This window comes from Xenopus tropicalis, chromosome 3, assembly GCF_000004195.4.
Source record: "Xenopus tropicalis strain Nigerian chromosome 3, UCB_Xtro_10.0, whole genome shotgun sequence".
In the NCBI taxonomy this organism is placed as follows: Eukaryota; Metazoa; Chordata; class Amphibia; order Anura; family Pipidae; genus Xenopus; species Xenopus tropicalis.
The window spans coordinates 68,509,724-68,522,271 of record NC_030679.2 but is presented as its reverse complement, the minus strand read 5'-3'; the positions used below and the strand labels follow the sequence as shown (position 1 = coordinate 68,522,271).

Genomic DNA, 12,548 nt, shown 5'->3' with positions numbered 1-12,548 from the left:
CACAAAACACATCGGTGTACATTATTGCATGCCAACTTCAGGCAATGGGCTACTCTCTGCAATATGCCTTATAGCTGTTAATTTGAAGAGACCCACTGCTATCCCCAGCATTATTATTTACATTTTCTTGGATAATTACATCTCAACGAAAACATTTAGCTGTCAATGTTTTTTCTGTATATTATTTGGCTGCGTGCTTAGTTATCCACCTACATCAGCAATGAGGGTGGGTCAAAAAAACATTCCACTAATTAGGAAGGGATATATACTATATAGATCTTATATATGATGCAAAGTCTACAGTGTTCCAAACCAACAAATGCAAAGCATAAACCAAAGAGGTCTAACCAAATTCCCTTCCACCAAATGAATTAGAGAGAAGTGTGTGAAAGCATTTTAGTATTAATATAAAAGATCCTTAGTTAATTATCAGGTTTAATTATAAGGTTTGATGGTATATTTGATCCTGTGAAAGAATACCTCAAGAATGTCCACATGATTACATAATATCACCTTAATGCCCCCTATAGAACCATTAAAAACACAAACTGTAACCTTTAATTGTGTACTAATTGATGATTAGCTTCTATCATACCATGAAAATAAAAACTCCTTATTAATTAATCTTGCATCTAATGGTGACAACTGACAACAAAAAAACAATTTGTTTTGAGCATAAATGGTTTGAGGCTCTTTTATGCAAAACAGGACATTTTGGAATCTAAACTATTCTGAGAAGGCCAATAACAAATCATCTAAGTATTAGAGTAAGAAAGGTTTGTCAAGCCAGGTTTATTTTCAATCAAATAAATTCAATGGTCGAGCTGGAAATGATCAATGAAACAAATTCTATCCAGGGTTATTCAGACTGAGTCACGCTTGTTTCTTAATGAAAATGGAAATTTTAAACCTTCACATTTGGGATAACTTTTAGTAAGATGTAGAGAGTGCTATTCTGAGACAATATGCAATTGGTCTTCATTTTTTATTATTGGTATTTTTTTTCATTGTTTTACTTTTTGTATATCTCTTAATTAAAACAACAGGAAAAATGCATTTGGGGTTAGTATACTAACTCATAAAGGGCACTCCTTCTGCCAGTATTACAGAGAAAAAGGGAATGTATTTTTAATAGTGAAAGCTCCTGTTATTCTGAGCTTTCTGGATAACAGGTTTCCATATAATGGGTTTGATATCTGTACTCAAAAATATTTTTTGAAAAATGAAACAAACGCCACAAAAATATTCAAGAAAAAACTTGAAATGTAAAAGCTGGCAAGTTTCGAAAGAAGAAAGAATTTTAAGCAATTTTATTTTATACATTTTTTTCCTGGTTATCATATTTAAGAGAAAACTGGAATAGTCACAATTACGTTCTGTTACAGAAGGAAAGTTGCACACCAGCAAAAATCACATTGGTCCATTCATTTACATTGAGGCTGACAACATCTAATGTTTGCATTAATGATAAATTCTCACTATTTGAGGTATTAGAAATGTTTATGTTTATATTTATGTTTTTTCACTGTGTTTTTTCTTGAAGTGAGAAAAACCACCAAATGGATTTTCTATTGATCCATAGTGTATCTTTACTCTAAGTTTATTTTTTTATACTGGGTACCACATGACATAAAGGAAAGTTTTTTTGGGGATATAAAAACTTTTTTGGGGATATTATTATTTCTGAGAATATTCAAAAGCAATTAAATGAATTATGCTGAAGTTATTTTCATTGACTCTGTCATGAACTGAACACAGTAGTATCTGTAATGCTTACCTCATCAAATTTATTGAGGTTGTTTGATAAAAGACTTACAAGCTGTCCAGTGCTTATTTTATCGAGAACTCTGCTTGAAAGTTTTAAAGTCTGAAAAAAAAGGAATTACATTTTTTAATAAACTCAAAAATGCTCTTATTGAAACATTTTGGATATGAAAACATGAAAGCAAAGCCCTACCTTTTTGTAAATTAAACTAAACATTGCTATTCTCATTTGCATTCCAATATGGTGTAGACCAAAAATGGCAGGGTGTAAAAGAAGCATTCTCACTACAAAAAGTAGACATAGGCCAATTGCCAGGTAATAAGCAATCGATCGTTCATGCTCATTGTCGCGGTCATAAGAAGCAATGATTCTTCCAAGAAGAAGAGGTTGAACAGCTTTAGTTACTTCCTGAAAGAAAACCGCAAGGTAACTTTAATTAAATAGTAATATGATAAAATGTAATTATCTAAACAAAGTCCTATATAAATTGAGTTCCACACAAGTGATACACAAAAAAAGGGGCTATTAACTGCTTATAAAATTGTGCATAGAAAGAGGTCAAAACGCCTCTGCTTGCCTATACCACTAGTTCCTATAGTGTCATATAGAAAACATGCTGCGTAAAGCAGATACAGTGGTGAAAGAGGGGCCTCTGCTCAGAAACAGCCCAATTTACAGAACACTCAAAACACCCCTTGTGGTGAACTACAGCTTTTATACCAGTGCTGATCTCAGAGACTAATATATATATATATATGCACTTTTGAGTGATGTATCCAGAATGTTTAAAAAATAACGTAAATGCTACACTTTACACCTTCATTTTGATATGACTTTATATCTATAATTTGTAGTGTCAAAAATTTCAATCCAGCTGTGTTCTAGGAGGTCCCTTAGTGCAACCTTTCCTTTGAGTTGTCTAGAACATTTAGGGGGTGATTTATCAACATTTGCTATTGATTTTTTTTTCACAGTTCAAGTTTTTTTGCGCTAAAATTGGAGTTATGGTTGAAAAACACAAATGTCTGTTATTTATTAAGTGCAAAAAACTCGAAGGAAAAAATTCGGCAGCTAAAAGCTTGTGAGTTCATGTGAAGTCAATTGGAGTTGTCCAAGGCAAAATCAAACCATATTTTCAATTTGAGATATTTACGTTTTTCGAGATTTATTTGAGTTTGTAAACTTGAAAATTCAAGTTTTTTTATTTGAACCATATTAATAAATAAGCAAGCATTCGAGTTTTTTAAAATATGAGTTTATTCCAATTAGAAAGAACTCGAATTCACAGACTCGAAAGTTGATAAATAAGGCCATATTTAAATAAAGATAATATGAATATAAATATATACAGTTGTAGAGATGTTCATTTAGAGATCATATCCTGCGCTTTAAACATTTTACTTTGTATAATTTAGAAATCTACTTTTATACATTAAAATCACCACCAGCACCATAAAATCTAAATTTATATAATCAATTGTTTCTGTCAAGTACAGTTAAAATATGTTCTTTGAAGCATAAGTCCTGAGTTCGTTGAATTGTATTTGCTGACCTAATGCTTTGTGGCAAAAATGTTTCATCTGTTGTATAAGCACCCACGCAGCCAGTTAAACTTACGGGAACAATAGGCAGAAACAAATATCATTTAGTAAAAAAAAAGAACTGTAACCGTAAAATACTAAATATTGACATTATCACTGGTCTGTTTCTTCCTAGGCTCAAAAACCTTTGCTAAATAGTAATATATCTAATACTGCACAGCCAGATGGCAAATTATTTTAAAGGAAAACTATACCCCCAGAATTAATACTTAATCAACAGATTTATATCAGTTTATATCATATAAAGCGGCCTATTAAAGAATCTTACCAAACTAGAATATATATCAGTAAATATTGCCCTGTTACATCTATTACCTTGAAACACCATTTAGTGATGGGCTGTGTGCTTCCTCAGAGATCACATGACCAGAAATAATGCAGCTCTAACTGTAACAGGAAGTAGTGTGGGAGCAAATGACAGAACTGTGCATTCATTGGCTGATGTGATCTAAGATGTATGTGTGCCCTTGGTTTGTCTTTGTGCACTGAGAATCGTATGATCCAAGGGGAAGGCTGTTAGTATTTAAAATGGCAAATTTTTAATTAGGATTATTTAGTAGCACATACTACTAAAAAAGTATATTTTTATAAAAATGGTTTATTTGTATAAAGCAGGACTTTACATTTGGCGGGTGTATAGTTTTCCTTTAAGCATTGTGTCTTTTTATTGGTAAGAAATAAGCTTTATTTCCCATGAATATAAAAAATATAGCTGATTATAAAACAAAATTCTTACCCCAAGGTATAATAAGATACCATAGAACAGAAATTTCCAGAAAAAACATCGTTTCAGTGCATTAATTAATTTGGGGTTTTTCTTTGATGTTGCCACCTCCCTGTCCCATTCTCTAAAAGAAAACAGAAAAAAAACAGTGTTAGTTTCTCAAATTCCTTGACTTAACCAGGTATTTCCATAGAAACTATTAGAGATAAAATAAAAGATGGCAATAAAAAAATAACAACATTATGATGCAAGTGAGATCCATTCTTCACCATCTTGATAACGCAAGTTCAGCATCAGTTCATTCAAGCATTTGGCAGATTTAAATTCCTAACCGTATATCTCACGGCAGGGAGTTAATTCATGTAAAGGTCACATTGTATGTTTTGAAAAAAAACTGCCAGAGATCTCAAGATCTATGCAGAAATAATAGGCAAATAAAGGTTTTGGAGTTCCTCCAGTCCCCAGCAAGATAAAAACAAAGAAGAACTATCCCAGCCTGTAACAATGCAGACAAAGATGACTTGTTGACAGTAACATCTTATCTACCAATGCCCGAAGAAATCACATCATAACTTACATGTTGTAACTGTTTCCACATGCTAAAATAACTGGTAAGCTTGAAAGACGCTACTTTATTTGTGACTTGCAAAGACATTCTGCTAATACAGCTGAACATCCCACTCAGGAACTATCTAGTTCTACTAACTAAAACTATTTTTCAGAATCTTTGCTCTGATTGCACAACTGAGTGAAGTTAAATGGTTAAAGAAGAAAGTGTTTGAAGTCAGGGGGTAGCAAAGGGCACTGTGCAATTCCAACCCAAAGGATTATTTTTCTATTATATTATAATCCTGTCACCTGTTATTTAGGGGCAGATTTATTAAAATGTGAGTTTAGAGCTTAATACATAAAAACTCACCCACTAAACTGGTAAAGGGGATGGAAGATTTAAACTATGAGGTTAGTCGAGGTTGGGGTTGTTTTCTCTAGGGAATGTGCTTTTTTCCCCATAAAAACGATCAACGCACCAGAGGCCACCCCTTTAGATTAGAGGAATGGAACTTTCATTTGAAGCAGTGTAGGTGGTTTTTCACGGTGAGGGCAGTGAGGTTGTGGAATGCCCTTCCTAGTGATGTGGTAATGGCAGATTCTGTTAATGCCTTCAAGAGGGGCCTGCATAAGTTCTTGAGCAAGCATAGTATCCAAGGCTATTGTGATACTAAATCCTACAGTTAGTATTGATGTTGGTATATATAGTTTATGTCTTTGAGTGTATAGGGTTGAACCTGATGGACTTCAGGTTTTTTTCAACCCAACTTATGAGTGTTTTATGTACTAAGCTCTAAACTCACATTTTCATAATTCTGCCCCTTAGTTTTCAATAGTCGGTGCATTCATCACCTATGTGGATGAAAACAGTGTTGCTTGCTGAAGAATGCAAAAGGAGGTACATCCCTTAATCCAGAAACAAAATGTGAACCTGATATCTAGGCATTTTAAACCTAGGGCGCCTGGCAGCTTGATCCGGCACTACCAACAAGTTTCCTGGCGTGCGCTTGTATCATATTCATGCTTGCACTGATTTATTGGAAGTTATTCATTACTGCCTTTTCTTAGCAATGGGGAAAAAGATCTCATCCAGTGCCTAAGATTCTGCTTATTTTTGCAAAACAACACAGTGATTGGAAACGTATTCTAGATAATCTTGTTAAGACTTTGTAATAACAAAATATTGTCATCAAGACTCATTTTGCAAGTATCAATTACTTTGCTATCCATACATGATGAAGGTAAAATCTCACCAGCTTTTTCTGAAAATTATGATTAACCCCTTTCTTCTTGCTTTGTGTACCCCTTCTTGTTTAAAATACAAATAAAGAATATATATGAAAAAAAGTCTCACCAGTAAAGCAAACTGTTGTTTTTTCCAAAAATGCAACCATTGTGACCACACCAATTTCCCAAGAAAAATACTATCATTATAACAGAATGTAAATTAACTCTATATATTTTTCTATGAATTACACACTTCATAATTCCTGCTTTTAATAAGAATTTCTTTAGACCCTAAGCAATGTTGCCTAGTAATAAATGAAAATGTTCAACTTACCTTTCTAGCCTTTCTGAAAGGTTATCTGCAGAGTCCCCTGGGTGAATCTGGTAAATGTCTGACAGTTCCAGCCGTTGCCTATAGCCTTTCCACAAAATTGGCTTGGTCCAGCTATAAAACATAATAAAATAGGTAAATAGCAACAAAGAAGGGGAGGCCGAGAAAGACGTCCAAAAGGCACAAACCATTCAAATTAGAAAATGTCATGGGCATGGCAAAGGCTTCATCACTGAATTTCCCCTTGCCATCTGGGTCCAAAATGTTAAGTTATAACAGGCAACAGTCTCCCATTAAATTTATAACATTATAGAGCAGTGAAGGCTGTGGATTATAATTTACTACTGTTCTGCTGGCAGCAATAACGTCTGTTTTCCTCCAATATTGTTTTTATTTTATTGTGTGATTACATGATCTATATTTACAAATTGCATTGAAATTCATGTGATCCATCCTTTACCACAAGCTATAAACAATTGTTTCAGGTATTTACCTTAATGTATCACTATAGAACAATTAAATTGTTTTCCAGATAAAGTATAATCATCAGCGCAATATCTGCTAGGAATACAGGGTATGGAAGTAATTTGTGACCCTAGTGGTATAACAAAAAAATTACTGGAACTCACAGCCAAGTCTTTTTTGGGGCCCATGATATGTTTTGCAAACATACACTGAAACAGCATCAGCCAGGACCCCCAATGGGCCCTATAGTCTGTTGCCCACTCTGTTACATAGCTGTGTAACCCTCTTTAAAATAGCAAGATATAACCATGCCAATTTACTGAATGAGCATTAGCCATGCACAGCTGGGTAGGACATGGAAGAAGACCACTTTGCAGGTTTGATGGAAAAAACTATTTTAATCTATAGGCAATATGGCTGCAGCCTGCACCAGACAAAAAGATGCAAGAAATGCCCAATCTTCATGCACACAAAAAATTAGCACAGGAAATGTTTCAGAAAACATATGGGTGAAACATGCAGATGCTAAACATGATACTGAGAAAAGGGGTAACTAAAGTAGTACTAGCCTTTGTATTTATCACCTTGTATGAATTTAACCCATAAGAAAAATCTGTAAAATTCATACAGGAATACATATGATCAAAGAGTACTAAAAGAAGAAAACATTGTTTTTGTTTGTTTAGCTCTGAGATCTATTCTTGCCAAAGCTTTTGTGTAAATATAAGAGATAATTAGACACACATATCCTTGTGGATACTAGAAACATTTCTGCAATGAGGTGCTTTGCTGTTTAAATATGCTACTGTTGCACAGTGTGATTTACATTGTGGAAATGTCATATTTAGGTTAATATAAATGCACAATGTTTATTGATTATTTCAAATGAGTGCAAACTGAGGTACTGACGCTGATCAGGGCAGATATGGTACTTAGAAATGACAGACAGCTCTCTCCACTGTTCTGGCATAATTTAAAATAAGCTGTTTTAAAGTTACAATATCTTAACATAACATATATCCTATTATTTATATGACTACAGGTGCCAAATTTGAATGTATATCTATGCACGCCTGGAGGTGCATATCTCAAATTGAATGTATGCAGTAGTTGCAGCTGGTTTCCTTACCAACCTCTAAAATATTAATAATACATTAATATGCAATAAAATAATTGCATTGCCCTATGTATGAACTTTCAATCTAAACTTACTCTCAGATCTTAAAAGCATCAGCAATTTCAGTATTTATTCAGCTTGCACTATGTGGTATATCCACTTCTTTCAACCCACTGGCCATTATAGCACCCTCTTCAAATTTGCCATTTTTATTCACCAGCAAGCTAAGAAATGTATCCTGCCATTCCAAAGAGCTAAAGTCAGACACAATATTTATAACATAGTGGAAATTATATTTTTTTGTGAGTAACAACGTCCTATATGACTGTATTAAAATGACTGTATTAATCTTTTTTTTTAGAAATGTAGTAATTGCAGATCTAGCAAAACATTATAGCAAGTCTTTGGGAAAGATTTAGTAAAAAACTGTGATTAACCAGCACTAGACTTTCATTCTTCACCTCTAGAAGCAGGTCATGAAGTAGAGAGATCTTCCATAAAAAAGGTAATTGGTGCACCATGGATATAAAAAGCCAAAATATTCATTATTTTATGTTAAAAACAGTGCAACCATGGAAATAAGGGAGATCACACACTTAAAGGACAAGGAAAGGCAAAGTCACTTGGGGGTGCCAAAATGTTAGGCACCCCCAAGTGACTTTAATCGCTTACCTTGTTCCCCCGGGCTGGTGCCCCTGTTAGGAGAAAACAGCACATTTTGGCACCCCCAAGTGACTTTGACTTTCCTTCTCCTTTAAAGGAGAAGGAAAGGCAAAGTCACTTGGGGGTGCCTAACAAGTGACTTAAATCGCCTACCTTGTACCCCGGGCTGGTGCCCCTGTTCGAAGAGGACAGCATCAGCCCGGGGTAGCCGCAGCACTTTCTGCTTCGCTCGCGCGTGCATGCGCAGTAGAGTGAAAAGCCGAACTTTAACCGAAAAGTCGGCTTTTCACTGTACTGCGCATGCGCCGACCACTGGCATTTGCCGGAAAATGAAGCAGGAAGGAGGAAGCGCTCGCTGCAGCTACCCCGGGCTGGTGCTGTTTTCTCCTAACAGGGGCACCAGCCCGGGGTACAAGGTAGGCAATTAAAGTCACTTGGGGGTGCCTAATATTTTGGCACCCCCAAGTGACTTTGCCTTTCCTTCTCCTTTAAGTGAATATAAAGGACAGGCTCACAGAAACCTGCACTTATCTCTGAAGTTTGTTGGTATACATTGATGACATTTTTACTTTTTTATGTTCCATTGTACTGTTTTCTTTTTTTTTACCCAGATAATAAAAATTACATAACACTGAATTATTTAGGAATTGCTTCATATTACTAAATGAGGGCTGCAACAGATAATTACATGGATTTATAGCTAGGCTTCCCTTATTAAGGTTTAATGCAACACACACACATAAAAGAGCAGGCAAAAATGAAGTGTCAAGCTATTATTTATTTCTCCATAACAAATTAGAAGAATATTGATCACTCTTTGCAAAGAATTACACTAAGGGGCTGATTTACTAAGACACGATTTCGAATCCGAATTGGAAAAATTCCGATTGGAAACGAACATTTTGCGACTTTTTCGGTAATTTTGCGATTTTTTCGGCGTCTTTACGATTTTTGCGTAAAAACGCGAGTTTTTCGTAGCCATTACGAAAGTTGCGCAAAGTCGCGATTTTTTCGTAGCGTTAACACTTAAAAGGCGCAAGTTTTAACGCTACGAAAAAATTGCGACTTTGCGCAACTTTCGTAATGGCTACGAAAAACTCGCGTTTTTACGCAAAAATCGTAAAGACGCCGAAAAAATCGCAAAAGATACGAAAAAATCGCAAAATTACCGATCATTACGAAAAAAACGCAATCGGACGCATTCGGCCCGTTCGTGGGTTAGTAAATGTGCCCCTAAGTTTGAAATGTGGTGGGTTATGGTGCAACATTATTTCTACCAAATAATCTTTATCCTCTTGGCTCTATATGTAGCTATATCTGCATGACATTCTTCTCATTACATAACAATTAATGGATTTACTAATTCATTTTATATCAGGACCGTATATGGAAGGGTAGACGGAAGAATTCGTAGGGGAAGGACCTCTCCTACACCTCCCACTGAGACGGCAGTCGCTGAGGGTGAGACAGGACTGGGCCTAGTGGAGGAGTGGCAGGAGTGCTGAACCGGAGCGTCAGAGCAGAATCAAAAGCATATAGGTTGGTCAGGCAGGCGATAGGTCAGTTCAGGCAGCGAGGTTCAAATCCCAATTCAGGCCGGGTCAAAATCAGAGTTTCAATAGCAGGAACAGAGGCTTAGTGGTTTCCAACAGAAATGATCACTTCGCAGTGACAAAGGCCTTTGGCATTGTTTATATACGTTCTGCGCATGCGCATAACGTCAGATGCGCGTCCCTGTGCGCGCATGAACGCGCGCGCCAACGCTTGCATCATTGCGCCGCGCACGCCTACTTCCTGGGGCCGTGACAGGCGTGCGCGCGCAGAGAGGAGGGCGACGCGTGCCGGGAACAACCCGCGGCACAACCTTGGGACCTGGACGGCCACGGAGAGCAGCCCCAGGTACCCTACATTTTACTAATGCAAATAATAATCAATAATCTCACAAATATTAAACAGCTGGTCTGGGATAAAAATTTTTGAAGGTGTGGACAATGATAAGTATCAGCTAAACTAGACTGTCAAATTGATCAGCCAGTTGGATTGATTCCTAAATTCTGAACCTCTGAAAATCTCAGATCAAAAATCATATTGCTTGTCAACTATACAACACAGTGATGCTAGAAATGTTAGATGGGGTGTGAGTACGCATGGAGAAGTGGCCCACTATGCACAACTCTGGATGGACGAAATAAACATACATGTATAAACATAACTGAAATAGAGGAATAGAATCAAGCATTTCAAGAGTGGGAGACAAGATAAAGAGAAAGAATTTATGTGCTGAATATAGCAAGTATATGGGAGTATAGTGGTGGAGAACAGTGAGTGAGTAAATAAAAGGACAGTGTGAATAATTGGGGGGAGTCAGGAGAATGTGGGTGAAGTGGGAATAAGCCTATAATTAAGTGTGCTTCCCCACAAAACAAGACAGGTGTGGTGATTTTAAAAATAAGCTAGGTTTTTAACCAGCTGTCTTGTGATTGATGTGAATAAGTTAACAAAATGATTGGCATGGTGGGGTAATAGGAACAGCTGAGGGTTGAAACCAGTATGAGGGGGGAAAAAAGGGTATAGAAGATTATTCAAGGAAAGATTACCCAAGCATAATTAGAGGGTGGGTGAAATGGAGGACAGTGTAATGAGAGAACTGGTGAATTGAAGTCAAGTTGCCCCCTTGAGGATGGTAGTGTATAAGAGGTTTTTTAGATGGTGCTTTAAATGGGTGAGAAATTGTATGAGGAAAACAGAAACTAGGGTCATCAGTTTATAGGACACTTTGTGAAGAATTGACTGGGCTCTGTATTGAAGCTATCCTCTTGGAGCTATAAGAATGACCATAAGACACATTACTTAAACGATGTCAATGTTCACATACAGCAGATATGACAAACTTATAAAACTTATAAGGACCACCAATTACAGAACATATATTAAACTTTTGGTTGTTAAAATTATTAACCCTGCCAACTAATAATTTGCATGTCTTACTAGATTGTTCTTTGTGTGTATTTGTTTTTTCAAAGCACTAAGGGCCCGATTCACTAAAGTGCGATAAAATTTATCGCATGCTTTTTTTGCGTTAAATAAGTCGCGACAATTAGCGCACGATTCACTACAGCATTACCGCATGCGTTAAGTCGCCATATCGCATGCGTAAATTTTCGCGCGACCGCATGCGCTAGTTTAACGCATGCGTTAATTTCCGCGCTGAAAAGAATACGATCGCATGATTCACTATAACTTAGGCGCGCTAAATATCGCATTCGGCTATGCGAAAATTAACACCTACTACAGGCAGGCAAAAAATTATAGAAAAGTACAGTAAATGAGTTTTTGCAATAAAATATGGACTTACAGTGTTATTTATTCAAGTATGTGTCTTTTTACTCAATTTTACTAAAGTCTTGGCATGTATGGAATTTCGCTACTAATAAACAATACTAAAGCGGTAAAAATTTAGTCGCCAAAATATACAGTACAATAGTGGTAAATATTTAGTCGCGATAATATACAGTACTATATTGCGGTAAATATTTAGTCGCGATAATATACAGTACTATATAGCGGTAAATATTTAGTCGCGATAATATACAGTACTATATAGCGGTAAATATTTAGTCGCGATAATATACAGTACTATATAGCGGTAAATATTTAGTCGCGATAATATACAGTACTATATAGCGGTAAATATTTAGTCGCGATAATATACAGTACTATATAGCGGTAAATATTTAGTCGCACAAAATACATTACTAGGTATATATTGGCGATTTGTCGCGACTTCGTAATCTTGTGTCACGCGCGACTTGCGGCCATTTTGTGGCGATTTTTGAATCTCGTGACATGTGCGACTTGTGGCAATTTTGTGTCTTTGAGCCTGCTGTCACCACACTGAGAGCATCATGCCTGGGGTTTCCGAGCTGCTAATGGAGGAGAGGCGCTATATTATAGAGTTCTTCCTGCGCTCAGGGTATGACAGGCTGCCGCTGGGGCCAATAGGGGTCCATGAGCGGAAGAGGGCTATCCTGCGCCACCTAATAGCCGGGTTGCGCAGGGGCTTTCGCATCGAAATGGACCTCTGCCTGCTCCAGCGGATTTGGTCA

The 12,548-nt window shown here is 36.5% G+C and overlaps 1 protein-coding gene across 2 annotated transcripts in view; it reads right to left on the bottom strand.

The window, feature by feature from the left end:
- The window catches only part of cftr (cystic fibrosis transmembrane conductance regulator), a 73,044-nt gene that overhangs the window by 49,363 nt on the left and 11,133 nt on the right, over positions 1–12,548 (bottom strand). Inside the window, exons 2-5 of one of the 2 annotated variants that reach the window (XM_031898971.1) lie at positions 6,201–6,311; positions 4,103–4,214; positions 1,958–2,173; positions 1,778–1,867 (exon numbers count right to left, since the gene is read on the bottom strand). In XM_031898971.1, coding sequence (XP_031754831.1) covers positions 1,778–1,867; positions 1,958–2,173; positions 4,103–4,214; positions 6,201–6,311 — 529 coding nt within the window. Of the gene's footprint in view, positions 1–1,777; positions 1,868–1,957; positions 2,174–4,102; positions 4,215–6,200; positions 6,323–12,548 lie in introns of those variants that run through there. The other variant, XM_012959952.3, reaches the window with a different exon arrangement.